General features: G+C 49.8%; 2 protein-coding genes across 5 annotated transcripts in view; both read left to right on the top strand.

The window, feature by feature from the left end:
• LOC116788859 (maestro heat-like repeat-containing protein family member 6) overlaps positions 1–16,275 on the top strand; it is a 946,858-nt gene that overhangs the window by 146,315 nt on the left and 784,268 nt on the right. The gene's annotated exons all lie outside the window — the stretch shown is intronic.
• FERMT2 (fermitin family member 2) overlaps positions 1–16,275 on the top strand; it is a 53,094-nt gene that overhangs the window by 35,017 nt on the left and 1,802 nt on the right. The window contains exons 4-15 of one of the 4 annotated variants that reach the window (XM_032692067.1): positions 836–868; positions 1,321–1,546; positions 1,648–1,750; positions 2,202–2,309; positions 4,281–4,415; positions 6,117–6,166; positions 8,834–8,958; positions 10,584–10,690; positions 11,050–11,271; positions 13,647–13,667; positions 14,165–14,289; positions 14,595–14,736. In XM_032692067.1, coding sequence (XP_032547958.1) covers positions 836–868; positions 1,321–1,546; positions 1,648–1,750; positions 2,202–2,309; positions 4,281–4,415; positions 6,117–6,166; positions 8,834–8,958; positions 10,584–10,690; positions 11,050–11,271; positions 13,647–13,667; positions 14,165–14,289; positions 14,595–14,736 — 1,397 coding nt within the window. The remainder of the gene's footprint in view (positions 1–835; positions 869–1,320; positions 1,547–1,647; positions 1,751–2,201; positions 2,310–4,280; positions 4,416–6,116; positions 6,167–8,833; positions 8,959–10,583; positions 10,691–11,049; positions 11,272–13,646; positions 13,668–14,164; positions 14,290–14,594; positions 14,737–16,275) is intronic. The other 3 variants (XM_032692063.1, XM_032692065.1, XM_032692066.1) reach the window with 3 other exon arrangements.

Genomic DNA, 16,275 nt, shown 5'->3' on the forward strand with positions numbered 1-16,275 from the left:
AGTTTGTTGTGGGACCTTCCAGGTCCTGGTGGGGAGATTTATGTCCAGCAGATGCTGCTGAGTGAGCTCGTTGCCCGGTGTACGTACGCAGCGGAATTCCTGGCTTGAGGACATGGTGGTTGATCCTCCCTTCTTCTGAAAATCTGGATTTTATATTAACATAAAAGTCAATGTTCTCGTGAGATGAATAGGGGCTGTTTCATTGAGTGGTTTAGGTTGGAAGGGATATCAAGCCCATCCAGTTCCACCCCCTGCCATGGGCAGGGACACCCTCCACCAGACCAGGTTGCTCCAAACCCCATCCAGCCTGGTCTGGAACGCTTCCAGGGATGAGGCAGCTCTCTGTTCAGCTCCCAGCTATTTTGTGGTGTGAGATACCAAGCCGTGATTTGCTTGTTTCTCTCCAAAAAGACTCACTTTAAAAGGTTTGGGCGGGTTTTCCGAATGCTGTGAATCCGTACGAGGCGCAGAGCTTTGAAAGGCCTGTGAGTAACGTGTGCTTTGGGATCAGTTTTGCACCACGTCGCACCACCCGCTCAGCACATTAATACCAAATGTGTGTGGCCATCTCAGCAAGCTTTTCCATCCGGGAAATGCCGCGTTCCCGTGCCCGGCTGTTCTTGTAACATGAGTAAAATAACGTGAAGTCACTCTGGTTGCTTTGCTGCCGAGTACCACCAGCGCCGCTGCCAACACTCCATTGGGGTGGTTCAACCTCACCTGTGCTGTTCTGCCTCCTTCTAAAAATGCCCATTTTTGGCTTCTGTCCTTTCCTGCTCTCCGGGTGACTTTCTCTCGCCTTCTCACTTCCCTCCTTTCTTTTCCCTCTCCATAGGCACCGATATTCTTTACATCGGCCCCGTCAAAGGTGAGCTCCACCTCAGTAGGACTTTTACCCTCTGCCTCTGGTCTCTTTGGCTGCACCCTTAGTTTATTTTCCTGCTCCTCTAAAACCTTTGACTTCCAAAATCTTTAAGCAACAGGTAATACCGGTAAGTCGGGGGCCACTCATGTCCCAGGTGCCACAGAGACTCAGGGGGCAGGATTTTCCCGGCGTGGGAGACCTGTGTCTTTTCCCACCGTGTGGGATGGAATGAGTTTTCCATCAGTTTTGCTCTTGGAGAAGAGCCGAGAGAGAGAGAGAGAGAGAGAGAGGAGAGGGACGGCTTTCCATGGGAGAACAAGCAGCGCAGTGTTTTCCCGTTGTGGAAAGATAATGGTGGAAAAAGGGAAGGTTTTTTTTCATCCGTTGGCTGGGTTGGGAGCAAGGCAGGGCTTGTCCCAAAGCTAACTCCCGGCTTTTATTCCCCTTGCTGGTAGGAAATATCTATTCAAGCCCAGGACTGTATAGCAAAACGATGACGCCGACCTACGACGCCCACGACGGCAGCCCCCTGTCACCCACCTCCGCCTGGTTCGGTGACAGTGCCCTGTCGGAAGGGAATCCGGGAATCCTGGCCGTGAGCCAGCCCGTCACCTCCCCAGAGTCCTTAGCAAAAATGTACAAGCCCCAGACGCTGCTCGATAAAGCCAAAATCAACCAAGGGTGAGTCGAGGAGTCGAGGATTTGGGTGGGGTTTTTTTGCTGATTTTAAATTGCGTCGCCGGAGCGTTTTGTGTGTGTTATCCCGTGTTGGCAATTCACAGGTGGCTGGATTCGTCCCGATCCCTGATGGAGCAGGAGGTGAAAGAAAACGAGGCTTTGCTACTGCGGTTCAAGTACTACAGCTTTTTTGACCTGAATCCAAAGGTACAGAGCTACTTGTTTCGCTTGCATCTTGCAGGCAAAGGCTTGGAGCAAAGGATGCCTGGATCTCTTAATGTGCTTTTGTGTTGGTAAACTTTCCCCCAAAAAAACCATGAAAATTTGAATGGAGTTTGAAAACGGGTCGTGCAGGAATCAAACACAGGATTTGTGCTCCCTGTATATCAGCTTCCTAATGTTTAGGTGTTGCTAGAGATGCTCTGAGGGGTCTTAGAGCCACTTCGCTTCGGTGGCAGAGGGTTTTCAGTCTTGGATTGAAGTGTTGTGTTGAGAGGTCAGAGAATCCCGGAATGGTTTGGGTTGGAAGGGACCTTAAAGACCATCTCATTCCAACTCCCTGCCATGGGCAGGGACACCTTCCACTAGTTGAGGTGGTTTGTCCTGAACTGGGCGCGTACGTTTTCCGACGGTTCCGTGTTTCTGTGCTGTGCCGCAGTACGACGCGATCAGGATCAACCAGCTGTACGAGCAGTCCAAGTGGGCGATTCTGCTGGAGGAGATCGAGTGCACGGAGGAGGAAATGATGATGTTTGCAGCACTGCAGGTGGGACAGAGCCTTGAGACGCCGATGGTTTGGGTTAAACTTGATTTTGTGGCTTTGTGGGTTTCTCCGTTGATTAACCTGATAAGTGAAATCATGGAACCACAGGCTGGTTTGGCTTGGAGGGCACCTTAAGACCATCTCGTTCCACCCCCTACCATGGGCAGGGACACCTTCCACTAGACCAGGTTGCTCCAAGCCCCATTCAGCCTGGCCTTGGGCACTTCCAGGGATGGGATAACCACAGCTTCTCTGGGCAACCTGTGCCAGAGCCTCACCACCCTCACAGCCAAGAATTTCTTCCCAATAGCCTATCTAAACCTACTCTCCTTCAGCTTAAAATCGTGTATTTTAAGCCTCACCTGGTCTTTGGTGGGAGCTTGGCCTTCTCAAGCTGGTAGAAGTTGGATCACTTCCCATCTCCTAATCCTCACTTGAGTTTATTAGATTTATTTTGAATTTAAATGTTTGCTGCTGATTATTTCTCATGAAAAATAACTTCACCTTCTTTTACCAAACGTGTTTATATCTGTCTTAACTTTTAGTTTTGCACTTTCTTAAACCCACCCAATACGTACACGGTGTTACTGAACTGTGCCTTTCTGGCCCTGTGCCCCCCAAACAGCTGGGGATAATCTGTGGGTTTCCCAGAACTATTTATTTATATGTTTTATGAAATACTCGGTGTGATTTGGCATAAATGCTACACCTGCTATTGACTTCTGTGGGACGGATGGCAGACATTTATTCCGTGTGGTCTGGCACGACTCGTCGCTGTAGGATGCAGGAATGTCCCCCTCAGGAGCAGGGCTGACTGCTCCAAGGGCCCCTCCCAGGAAAAAACGAGAGAAAACAGAAATATAATGACTCAGTTTACATCCCAGCACTCCAGAGTGGGTTGGGCACAGTCCTTCCTGTGAGATTTCATGGATGTTTTGGTTTTCTGGGGCAAAAACAGATGCAAAGACATGGAGTAACAGAATGGTTTGGGTTGGAAGGGACTTGGTCCATCTTGTTCCAACATCCTGCCATGGGCAGGGACACCTCCCACTAGACCAGGTTGCTCCAAGCCCCGTCCAACCTGGCCTGGAACACTTCCAGGGATGGGGCAGCCACAGTTTCTCTGGGCAACCTGTGCCAGGGCCTCACCACCCTCACAGGGAAGAATTCCTTCCCAATATTCCCATCTTCTGGCAGTGGGAAGCCATTCCCCCTTGTCCTGTCACTCCAGGCCCTTGTCCAGCTCTCTTGGAGCCCCTTTAGGCACTGGGAAGGTGCCCCTGGAGGGAACAGCCCCATCCACCAGCAAGTGTCCTGGTTTGTACTGGGCAAGGCATTTCCAGAGGTCGAGAGAGGTGATCCTGCCCCTCTGCTCGGCACTGGTGAGGCCACACCTGGAGTACGGGGTCCAGTTCTGGGCTCCCCAGGGCAAGAGAGACATGGACAGACTGGAGAGAGTCCTCAGTGATGGGCCACAAGGATGATGAAGGTCCGGGAACATCCCTCCTATGAGGAAAGGCTGGGATTGTTCATCCTGGAGAAGAGAAGGCTCTGGGGGTCTTACTAAGTACATAAATACCTGGTGGGAGGCAGGGAAGGAGATGGACAGAGGTGCCCAGTGGCAGGACCAGAGGCCGTGGACACAACCTGGAACACGGGAGGTTCCCTCTGAACATCAGGAAACACTTTTTTACCATGAGGGTGACTGAGCACTGGCACAGGTTGCCCAGAAAGGTTGAGGAGTCTCTATCAAAGTTACTCAAAATCCAACTGGACGTGGTCCTGGACAACATCTGGAGCAGGGAGTTAGGACCAGGTGACATCCAGAGGTCCCTTCCAATCCCAGCCAGTCTGTGATGCTGTGGAAAGAGCAGCTCTGCCCTGTGGGGCCCAGAGAGGTCCTTCAGGGGTTGTGCCACCGACTCCTTCAGCTGAAAACATCCAAGATGGTCATTCCTGTGCCTTGCCTTCCAGTACCACATCAACAAGCTGTCCATCATGTCCTCGGAAAACCACCTGAACAACAGCGACAAGGACGTGGATGAGGTGGATGCTGCGCTCTCAGATCTGGAAATCACCTTGGAAGGTGGCAAGACATCCACCATCCTGGTAAGGGTTACTTCCAACCTTTTTTATTTCCTTCCTCTTCCTTTTTTTTTTTTTTTCTATTTCTCTATGAGAAAGTTGCCCCCAGCCCAGTGAAGCGACACAAAACATAGACCCCAATAATATTTGCTTTAAAATAGGGGATTTTTTTTAGATACTGAGGGATAGTTCTGGGGGCAGGGAACAACAGACAGTATCTAGAGAACTCCTGGAGGAACCAGGATCTTACTGAACCCCCACTACAGCAAGCCACCTTCCTGATGAAATAATGGAAAACTAAATTTAAATGGATGTGATTTCTGTCCTCACTACTGACTTTACCAAATACTGAGTTCTCCACGCTGAGATTTCTCTTCCTCTGTTTCTACTTCACGTTTTACAGCACCTAAAACGGCTGCTGTGATTTTCAGAACTAATTTATGCTTATGAAACCTTACTTTTATTGCACTGGATTTTAGCCTATGTCTCTATTTCAGAGGATTTGGGGGGGTGTTTCAAATATGCTGTTTTAACGCTCGTTTTCCACCTTTAAAAATGTAAGGGTTTAAAATTAAAATGCATTAAAAGGGCTCAGTCCTGTCAGCCTTGGCCCAGCACAGCTTTTCCAGGCTTTCTGCACATTTATACCATCTCTAAATTTCATTTTAAGTTCTTTCCAACCCTAAAATCCCTGAAATTTTCCGGTTTTACACTTCATATAATTTTTTTTTTAAGTGTTTATGAAGGGTCTTTTTGAAGTTACATCCATGCTTAGATGCTGTATTGGCATTAACAACAGCAGAGCTTTGCAACATAAAGCAGTGGCTGCGACAGAAACGACGACAAATTTTTATCACCGAGACATATTTTCTAATTTCTTCTCTAAACCAGATTTGAAACACACCACTAAGGAACAAACCCTGCCAGATAAGAGCACAGAGGACAATGATTCATCCAAAAAAACCCCCATCCCTTTCCGTAGGGCTTGCAACCAGGAGCCATTTCCAGATGCATTCGAGTAATTGAATACGGATAATGGGCAATTACTGGATTGTTTGTTTAGATTCTGCTTTTTTTTTTTCCCTGTGGTATCTATAAACAGTTCACTGCAGACTGAAAGTAAACTGTCCTGCTACTGGAAGCTGCTGGAGCAATCCTTCCTTTTTCTATCCCTCGAAAACCCTCGAGTTTCAGCTCCCGGGAGTTGCAAGTGCCCCCCTGTACATTTTCCTCATGCAAAAAGGGAATTTAAACTCAATATTTAAAGATCCAGTGGGGGAGGGGAAAGTCTTTCTGGATGCAGAAATCCTTTCTCCAGTCGGTTGTCTGTGGAGGTGCATCTTTTCCTTTTGTTTGGAGCATGGGGAAGTAACTGAAGGAGGAGAAAAATCCCCGTGCGAACACGAGCCGCTGTGACCGCCCGTGACCTCGCGGGTGGGAATTGGCTCCAGCAGCAGCAGGAATTCCTCAAAGGAAAATAAAACCTTGTCCTCTGCTTTCCAAACAGCCCTGCTGGGCTGTGCCATAGATTTTTTTTTTCCCCCCGCTTGATTCTCCCGGGAAGCGGCTCTGAGGCTTTCTCAGGAGCCGTTTCGTGACCCCTGAGCCGCGATGTTCCCCCCCCCACCCCGGCTTCCTCCCCTGCACCACATCCCTTCCCTCCCGGATCCACCGTCCCGGCTCCGCTGGGGCAGGCGGGTGAACGGGATAATCTTTGATTTTCAGGGTGACATCACTTCCATCCCGGAGCTCGCCGACTACATTAAAGTCTTCAAGTAAGTGCTGATGGGAAGAGCTGCTCGTGAAACTGGTAATGGCAATGAATAATTAATGGTCCTACCTCTTAACATCCTTTCTTTTTTTTTTTTAATCTCCTGGTCATAAGATATTCAAAATATTCAATACTTGAAGTTGATTAGTTCTTAAATAAAAAATTCAGGATGTTTTCCTACTGGGAGAGTTTGCTGCAGCCCATAGCCAGCAACGTGTGCTGGGTTATTTCTTTAACACATTTACTGCCCAGGAGATAATAAACCATCCTGAAAGATAATAAACCATCCTAAAATTAGGAGTGAGGCCTAAAAACCCTCCTCAAACACTTCTCCTCGTTTGCTGGATGAATTCTAAGCCAGTCTCTCCACCCTCTCCGTGCCAGAAGGAGCAGGTTAAGTTGACTCTGCTCCTCTTCCAGTTCGCTCAGGATTTGGGGATTTTTTTTTTTCTGGTTTGCTTTGACTCGGATGGTGGAACGTGGAAACCGGGAACAGCAGCGTCTGGGCTTGGAGTAACATTTTTGGCAGCCACGACTGTCTTTTGCAATTTATTGCCGGCTGCGGCGAGGGATACGGTGAAAGTTCTGGAAACTGGGAATAGTGATGAGATTTCACAGCAGAACTGCAGGATAGAGGGGGGGGGAAAAAGGCTGTAGGAAGCAAAATAGCTCTGGAACAAGCCTTTATTTTATTAATTGTTTGGTTCTGGAGCCAGAACCTGGCACTCACAGCTCTGAAAAACTCCTTCTCCCTCTCCAAAGGCAAATTAATGAGGTCTCTGCGTCTGTCTGGGCTTGTGGTCTGGCTTAATCAGGGCAAAGTTTCAGGGCTGCAGCCCCTCAGTGGGTGTTTCTTCCCTCCCTTGAACAAACAAATAAACAAAAAACTTGTTCTTCCCTTTGATTAGCTGATTTGCCAATAAAATTAGGCAGGACTCAGGGAGCTAATTGCCTGCAAATTGGAGCGCCAGGAGATGGAGCAGCCAGAAGCTGCCGGTTCCTCGCCCAGTGAAAGCCTAAAACCCCCTGGGGTTAGGACTTAAAGCTGTCAAATTGAACAGAGAATTCCATTTGCTCCTAAAAATGGGGGTCAAGAGGTATTTCAGTGCCAGAAATCCAGTGTAAATGGCACGATGTTCAGAGCTGGCCCAGCTTTGGATGTGCCTCTTGTCACACTTCACTTAGAGAGGAGCTGCAATACATGTCCCTAATATTCCATAGATTTAGCTCCTGTAATTATGTCTCTATATGTGCCTGGTGTTGCTGCAGAGAGTTGGCATGTTTCTCTCTCCCCTGCAAGCCAAAATCATAGAATTCCAGAATGTTTTGGGTTGGAAGGGACCTTAAAGCCTGTCTCATTCCAACCCCCTGCCATGAGCAGGGACACTTTCCACTATCCGGGTTGCTCCAAACCCCATCCAGCCTGGCCTGAAACACTTCAAGGGCAGCCACAGCTTTTCTGGGCAACCTGTGCCAGGGCCTCACCACCCTCACAGGGAAGAATTCCTTCCCAATATCTCCATATATTATGTCTAGCATCAAAATACCCTTCCTGCAATTTAAAGGAGCCCCCACAAAAAATCCAAAGACAATAAAGATGCATTAAGGCATCTTTAACGAAGGATGGAAAAACCTGCACGTGTGGGATGGCTTGGCTGGAGGCTGGTGACTTCTTCCATAGTGGGAAGCAGCTTTCAAAGGAAATTGTGGTTGTATAGTTTTCCCAGGGCAGGGCTGTGTGTGTGCCAGGGCTTTTGGAGGAGGAGGAAATCCAGCAAGGGCAGGAGGAAGCAGCAGATGCCCCAGCTCAGGTGTCCATCACAGGAGTGGAAGCAGGGAGGTTCAGGCAGACACTGTTTCTCCCCCACCCCCCTGATTTCCTTCTGACCTGAGCAGCCTCCAGCTCGCTTTTGCTTGGAAATGGAAGTGCAGATCCCTGAGGACAAGCAATTGGGGCCATCACATATTTGATCCCTGCAGATGAGAGATCAGCAGCTGTTTCCGGGATGGAAATATGAGAAATGCGTGAGAGGCTGGAGATCCAGCCTTAGAATAAGGTTTATAAATTAGGGAAGGTTAAAAAATTCAGATACTTGGAGCTCTGCAAAGGCCCTGGGCTTGTGGTGGGATGAGCTCAGGGTCCCACCCTGCCAAGTGGTCGCTTTGCTTTGCTGCAGGTTTGCAGGGCCATCAGTTCTCCTGCAGAATCAAGCAAAATCCATGTTTTCCATAGAAAAGAAGTGAACCTTTTGGAGTGTGGAGTGTTTAAATACAAAACAAGTGCACTCGTGCGTGCGTGTGGCTGACGAGTCCTTGGAAGTGCTGCTTCCCTTTGGAGCTCCAGCAAAGTGGTTCCAGTTTCGTGTGGTGGGTGGAGAGGCAGGTTTTGCAGCGGTTCAGGGACATGCCTGTTTTTGTAACAGAGTTCTCCAGCTCCCCCCACCTTGCCCCAAATTACCTCCATGGGATTGAAGAGCCCAAACTTGCCACTGGAGCTCAGCTCGGCAGTGAAAGGATGGCTGAGCCCCCGGGCAGGGACTATCCCAGGGGTGGGGGAATAACCCAGGCTGCTGACAGCAGGTTTCCAGGGGTGAAATAATGAGTTTCCTGGTGCAGCAGCTTGTTTTTAGGAGCTTAAACCAAGTGTGATGTCCCTCCATGTGTCTGGCAGGCCCAAGAAGCTGACGTTGAAAGGCTACAAGCCCTATTGGTGCACCTTCAAAGATACCTCGATCTCCTGCTATAAAAGCAAAGAGGAATCCAACGGGACTCCTGCTCACCAGATGAACCTGAGAGGTAAGAGAAGTGTGAGATGAGGGAAGAGAAGCTGCTTTTTAGTCCAGTAATAGGCTGTTCCTCCTGCATCTTGCTTTCCCGCTGCTTTATCACCTCGGCGTGGCATCCCAGGGTTATGTAAACGTGTTTAAAGGAATGAGGTGACTGGGTTTGATGGTGTGGCACAGACTTGGACTTCTAGACGGTGTGATCCCACAGGGAAGCCCTAACAGCTCCCCAGTAGCATGAGGAGACAACTTCCACAATCATGGAATGGTTTGGGTTGGAAGAGACCTTCAAGACCATCTCTTTCCAACCCCCTGCCATGGGCAGGGACACCTTCCACTTGCCCTTCTTTTTGTCATACTTAGTTCAGTCACAATTCCCGTGGCAAAAAAAAGAGTTTAAGCTGGGAAGAACAGACCATTCTCTTCCTCTGCTGCCTTAGATTATTTTCCCTCCTCTGCCCGGTGTTGGTTGGGAGCAGCCTCACTGCGAGCCTTGGGTTTTTAAATTCCTGCAGTTGCTGGCTTTCCTTGTGTCAAGTTAAACATTCCTGCTCCGGCAGCCACGGAGCTGCAGAGAGAGCTCATTTGTTTTCCCCGTGGAGGCAGGAGCAGATGGGATGCCAAGCGACCTCGGGCTGCTGTCGGAGCGAAGCCCGGCCCGCAGGACCTTTTTGGGAGCTTTTGACAGATCTGCTGTGACGGCACTTTTAAAAAATCTCGGAGGCGGCGTTGAAGCGGCGCCTGGGAGGACTTGGCTGCTTCAGTTCATCACGCTCCGTGTTTATCCAACCGCTTGGAGTTCTCTCCAGACTCCGGGAGCGGGATGCTCGCACCTCACCGCTCACTGTAGCAGCCAAAATCTTGGAATCACAGACTGGTTTGGGTTGGAAGGGACCTTTAAGGCCATCTCGTTCCACTCCCCTGCCATGGGCAGGGACACCTTCCACTAGCCCAGGTTGCTCCAAGACCCATCCAGCCTGGTCTGGAACACTTCCAGGGATGGGGCATCCCATCCTTGCATAAATAACATAGAGGGCTTTCAGGGTGGGAGTCAACACCCATCCAGTCACCTTTTTGTAAATATCAGGGAAAGGTTCTTCCCCCAGAGGGTGACTGGGCACTGAACAGGCTCCCCAGGGCAGTGGTCACGGCCCCAAGGCTGCCAGAGCTCAAGGAGGGTTTGGACAACGCTCCCAGGGACAGAGTGGGATTGTTGGGGTGTCCTGGGCAGGGTCAGGAGTTGAACTCCGTGGTCCTTGTGAGTCCCTTGCAACTCAGCATATTATAGGAAAATTTTGGTGTATTTGCCAGCTGTGGGATCCACTCACAACACCAGGCAGGATCCACAAGGTTAATTCTGTGGGCATATGTTAGCTTTGGCTTTGTTTCTTTCAAATTAGGTCTTGCTTTTTCCCCCCCAATTTTCCTGTCACTTCGAAAAAGAGACAGCTGACGATGGGTTTTGTCCCTGCTGTGTGGAGTGTTCATCCCCTGGAAGATGTGGCACAAACATTTGGCAGCACTGAGACCCTCTACTTGGAGAACTTTGCCTTTTCTTTCCCTGTTTTTGCTTTTTCCCCCCTCTTTTTCAAGCATAGTCCCTCACCCCCCTGTTAAACACTGGCTCCGTCATTGCAGGATGTGAAGTTACCCCTGATGTGAACATCTCTGGTCAGAAGTTTAACATCAAACTCCTGATTCCGGTGGCAGAGGGGATGAATGAAATTTGGCTGCGCTGCGACACCGTAAGTATCGCTTGGACTTGGCCACCTCTTCACCCTTTCCCCACCATCAGCTCATGCTGAGGTGCTGTTAAGTATAAAACAGGTAGAAAATGCCCTCGCCTGTGTCTGACCTCAGCATTCCAAACGCATTCCAACTCCCTCACCTGTGAGCACGGAGCAGAAAATCATTCCCTGCTCTTCCTTGGCTTTGTCCCGTGGTTTTAGCCTATGCATTGGCTGGATTTCTGGCTGTCCTGGTGCATGTCTGAGTCTTCTGGGGGGCTGGAAGGGGAATGGAGGCTCCCTGGAGTTTCATCTGGGGCGTCTGGTGGTCGCCCCACAGCTCTGACAGGCACGGGTCTCTGTTTTTGGGGGGGCAGGAGACGCAGTACGCCAGCTGGATGGCCGCCTGCCGCCTGGCCTCCAAGGGCAAGACCATGGCCGACAGCTCCTACGGCATGGAAGTGCAGAACATCCTGTCCTTCCTGAAAATGCAGCATTTGAACCCGGACCCGCAGCTGATCCCCGAGCAGATCAACACCGACATCAACCCCGAGTGCCTGGTCTCCCCTCGCTACTTGAAGAAGTACAAGAACAAGCAGGTACGTGCTGGCCCAGCGCGGCGTTGGCGTTGGCGTTGGCGTTGGCGTTGGCTTTGGTGTTGGTGTGGTCTGGGCTGACCGGGCACGTGTTTTGGCGGTAGCTGGTGTCTAACACGACGTGGTTTTTGGATGTCTTCACTTTCGTGGGGTGCACGTGGTTACTAAAACGAGACGCGACTGACCGAAGGGTGTGGTTTGGATGCAGCACCTGGGGATGGCACCCACCACCTGAACCGTGCCAGGTGTTGTGTGATGTGCACATCCACAGCCCGGGCAGTGGGGAGCCTTTAATTGTAAATACGTTTAAAATTGGGTTACATTTATTTTAAATGAATTTTGGGAATGGTTCGGCCCCTGCTGATGAGTGCTGGTGGAGCGATGGGGTCAGCTGCCCCATCTCTCCCCACAGCTGGACTCAATCCCCGGTGCTGGGATTAAAACCCCATTCCCCGCACAGAATCCATGGAGAAATCCCCAGGATCAGCGGAGTTGCAGTTGCTTGCAGTGCTTTATCCACACTTGGCTGAAATGCAGTTTGCATATTTTTCTCTCTTTGCTTTTCCACTGCTTCCAAATGCCAGTCCTTGAAACATTGCTTCATTTTTGAGTTGCTGTGACTCGAGCTTGAACTCCACGCTCCATCCCATCCCTGCAGGACAGGGCTGAACTGTTCCACGCTGGAAATCAATGCCTGACTCTCTGAAAGACATTATATGTCAGAACAGCAGCAGAAAATAAGTAAAGCATTGCTCTGTGGCCTTCTGGTGACTTAAATCCTTCAGTCTCTGGCTGGATGTGATTTCTCCGAGCCCAGAAGAAGGCTGCAAGTCAGAGAAGCAGGAAAAATGTAACTTTTTATTGGCACAGCACGGTGATTTCCTGGCAGTGGAGTTATATTTTATATAGCCCTTATTATTCTTCTGAATAAGCCTTTATATCCACTTGGATGGAGGAGAGGCTGCATAAATATACTGTTTTAACATATATGTGATACTTTCTGGGTTTCCGGTAAAACGGAGGCACCTGGAAAAATATTAGCTTGAAAAACTTGCTTACTGTGCCGGTATCCTGGTTATAAAAATAAAATCCATGGGATCGTGGGGATGGGCACGAGCCCTCGTCCTGATCCCAGCTGGAACAGCAGCCAGGATGGTGATGCTGCTCCCTCATAGACATCAGCTAAACAGTGGATTTAGGATTTTCTTCGTGGCCAGAGGCAAAGCTTGGAGCAGCAGAGGATGTTTGCTGGGAGGAATGAGGGATGGAGGCTGTGGGAATGCAAGGAATTTGACCGCAAGGGTCCCTCCGTGGCCCCGGCACAGGGAAAGAGGAGGAGGAGGAGGAGGAGGAGGAGGAGGAGAAGGAAAAGGAGGTCGTGCAGCCCACAAACAGTGCTGGAATGGGAACTGGCAGTGGGCCTTGCTGGAGGGTTTACTAGAAGCTCTTGGTCCTCTCCAGCCCAAAACTCACTTGGTGATGTTTGTCTCCATGTGCCAGTGCGGCAGCGTAGGATTGGCAGGCTGGGTTGGGAAGCACCAAATCCTAAATGCAAATAAACAAAAACCAACCCAAAATAAGCATTTCCACAGCTCTCAGGTGCCTTTTTGGGGTTTGGTGTCAGAGTCAGCAAGGGCAGACACATCCCTGGGAAGCCCAGCTGATGTTATCCTACATCTGTTTGTTCCCCTGCGCAGCATCCCCATCATTTCTCTGCATATCCCAAATAAAAGGAGCTTTTGAGCTCATAGTGAGCTCTTGACCTTCCTCTGTCAGTGAGCAGCCTGGAGTTTGTTCAGAGATGTGGGGAGGAATGTGAGGACATGAATTCTCTTCCAAGCCAGCAGCTTCACCCTCGCCATAGAATCACAGAATCCCCTGAGTTGACCCACAAGAATCACCCAGTCCCACTCCTGGCCCTGCACAGGACACCTCAACAATCCCACCCTGTCCCTGAGAGCGTTGTCCAAACCCTCTTTGAGCTCTGGCAGCCTTGGGGCCGTGCCCACTGCCCTGGGGAGCCTGTTCAGTGCCCCACCACCTTCTGGGGGAAGAACCTTTTCCTGAGATCCAACCAAAACCATCTCAGGACCAAAACCAATTCCAGGACCCAGCTGGGATCACACCAGTGCTCCGGCAGGGCCGGCGCGAGCGGCGGATCTCTGCTCGCTTGTCCCTGCTCACATTCACTTTGGCTGCTTTTCCACCTAAGGAATTGTGCATGTGTTTTGGTTTGATTTTTTTTTTTCGGCTTGAACTTTGGTTTGCAGTTAATTTACACTTTTTCTTTGCTTTGTTGCCATATTTCTGATTGCTTTTTTTTCTTTCTGCCTCCTTTTCCTTTTTTTTTTTTTTCCATTTCGCCTTGCCATCTACAGCCAGGCTATGTAAGAGACTTGGTAAGTGACAGCAACAATAAAATTAAGATACGTTTAAAATAAAACTTAAAAATAATCTAGAGCCCCTCTGGTTTAGAGAGCAGCGATGAAAACACTAACAAAACCTACACCCTCCCTGAGAAACCTGGGCCCTGCTTGGTTTTTTATAGTGATCCCCAGTGATTTATGCTGCGAAACTGGAAACCCTACACCACCAATTTGCCTTGTTGTTGTTCGCTCACATCCTGCGCCTTAAAATTCCCTGAGAGCCCGAGCGGCTCTTTTGCCTCCAGACAGCCCAGACCTATATTTGCTTTGATACGTCTGGAGATGGGAAGCTCCACGTTTGTCCCCCGTGGTCGCAGGCTCTGAGCAGTCAGGGTTGAAATAAGACCTTGGGGTAGAGATCGCTGATTATCCGCGTTCGGATCCGTGGCGGCTCCCGAGCCGTCCCCGTTCGCGTGAGGTGCCGCCGAGGTGCCCCCCTTCCCTAAATCCGGTGTGTTGGCCGCCCGCAGATCACGGCACGCATCCTGGAAGCCCACCAGAACGTGGCCCAGATGAGCCTCATCGAGGCCAAGATGCGGTTTATCCAAGCCTGGCAGTCGCTGCCGGAGTTCGGCATCACGCACTTCAACGCAAGGTCGGTGGGGCCGCTGGGCTGGGCAGGAGGAATTTTCCTTAATAAATGTGTGGGGTGTGTTCAAAATCACCAAATCATCTTGGAATGGGTTGGGTTGGAAGGGACCTTGCAGATCACCTCATTCCAAACCCCTGCCATGGGGCAGGGACACCCTTGTGCTCATCCTTAGCCGGGGAAGTTGCGCTGGAACTGAAATTAAAAGCATTAATGGCGACGACTTATATAAATGATTTTATAAGTTAACTCAGCTGCTGAATTCGCGTGTATCACAGGCTCAGTTTTATTAATCCCTCACCCTGTCACAGGTTCCAGGGTGGGAAGAAGGATGAGCTGATTGGCATCGCCTACAACCGGTTGATCCGGATGGACGCCAGCACGGGAGACGCCGTCAAGACCTGGCGCTTCAGCAACATGAAGCAGTGGAACGTGAACTGGGAGATTAAAATGGTGAGATGGCGTTTTACAACCTGTCCTCTTCCCTGGCTCCTGTCCCTGAGACAGGCACCACTCTTAGGATCATGGAATCCCAGAATAGTTTGGGTTGGAAGGGATCTGGAAAGGATCTCAAAATGGTTTGGGATCTTGTCGTTCCACCTGCCGTGGGCAGGGACACCTTCCACTAGCCCAAGTTGCTCCAAGCCCCATCCAACCTGTCCCTCAACACTTCCAAGGATCCAGGGGCAGCCACAGCTTCTCTGGGCAACCAGAGAAGTCAGGAATTTCTTCCCAATATCCCATCTCACCCTGCCCTCTGGCAGTGGGAAGCCATTCCCCCTTGTCCTGTCACTTCATGCTCATGTCCAAAGTCCCTCTCCAGCTCTCTTGGAGCTCTTTTAGGTACTGGAAGGGGCTCTCAGGTCTCCCTGGAGCCTTCTCTTCTCCAGGCTGAACACCCCCAGCTCTCCCAGCCTGGCTCCAGAGCAGAGGGGCTCCAGCCCTCAGAACATCTCCATGACCTCCTCTGGACTTGCTCCAGCAGCTCCATGTCTTTCTTGTTTAGGGCCTCCAGAGCTGGACACAGTGCTCCAGGTGTGGATGTTACTATATTGATGTAATACAGTTTTTCCTCCCTCCTCTTCCACCCTCCTCGGAGATCAAGCAGAGCTTGTCCCAACTGCTGGTGGAGTAGAGTGTGACTCTTAAAATAAAGAAAAAAACCATGAATCTTTCTCTACCACAACCAGGAATAATTTTCTCTGGTCTCTGAACACCCATTCCAAGGCAGTTAAGTAAAATTGAACCTCAGCATTGATGCTCAGGCTTCATCCTAACCAGTAACATAAATATACAGGGCCTTATCCATACCCAAGTTCCTTTTATTTGCTGTACAGCTCAGGCTTTCATTTAAGTAAGTAGTGAAAAGAAACAGTAGACACTTCCCCAGGCTCTGAGATGGGCTTTTCCCTCACTGTTACGTTTGGATGAACAAATTTTTGGTCTCCTTTTTGGCAGCACACCTAATTAAAATTGCCAGGGATACATGAGGGCTGTTGTCCTGCGGTTTGTGGCTCGTTAAGAGTTGTTGGAAAAATTATTCAGCTTCCCTCTGCCTCAAAGTCATTGTTTTGACCCAGTTGCAAGCCCCAATATCCCAATTATTCAGCTCGTATACTCTGCTGGGAATCCCCCTCCCTCCCACAGAGCTGTCAGTGATGGGGGGACAAAAAGAGAAGGAGCATCAATAAATGGTTGGTCTGTTCAGTGCCTCCAAAACGAGCTCCCCCAGCCCCCATAAAGTATTTCTCAGGCAAAAATTCAACTTAGAAAACCAGGGAAAACTGGAAAGAAAGCCCAGACTTCAATGGGTCTGTGCCTGGTCTCTGTTTCTCTGGAAGTAAAGAAAATCTGGCCACGTGCCCACCACAGAGAGGTGGAAACATGCTGGGGGATTGTTTCTGAGTCATGGGGGAATAAAAGGTGTAATGGTAATTTAAATAAATAAATGAAGAGGTAAATAAATAAAAAATTAATAAAAATAATAAAAAA

This window comes from Chiroxiphia lanceolata, chromosome 6 (assembly GCF_009829145.1).
Source record: "Chiroxiphia lanceolata isolate bChiLan1 chromosome 6, bChiLan1.pri, whole genome shotgun sequence".
NCBI lineage: Eukaryota > Metazoa > Chordata > Aves > Passeriformes > Pipridae > Chiroxiphia > Chiroxiphia lanceolata.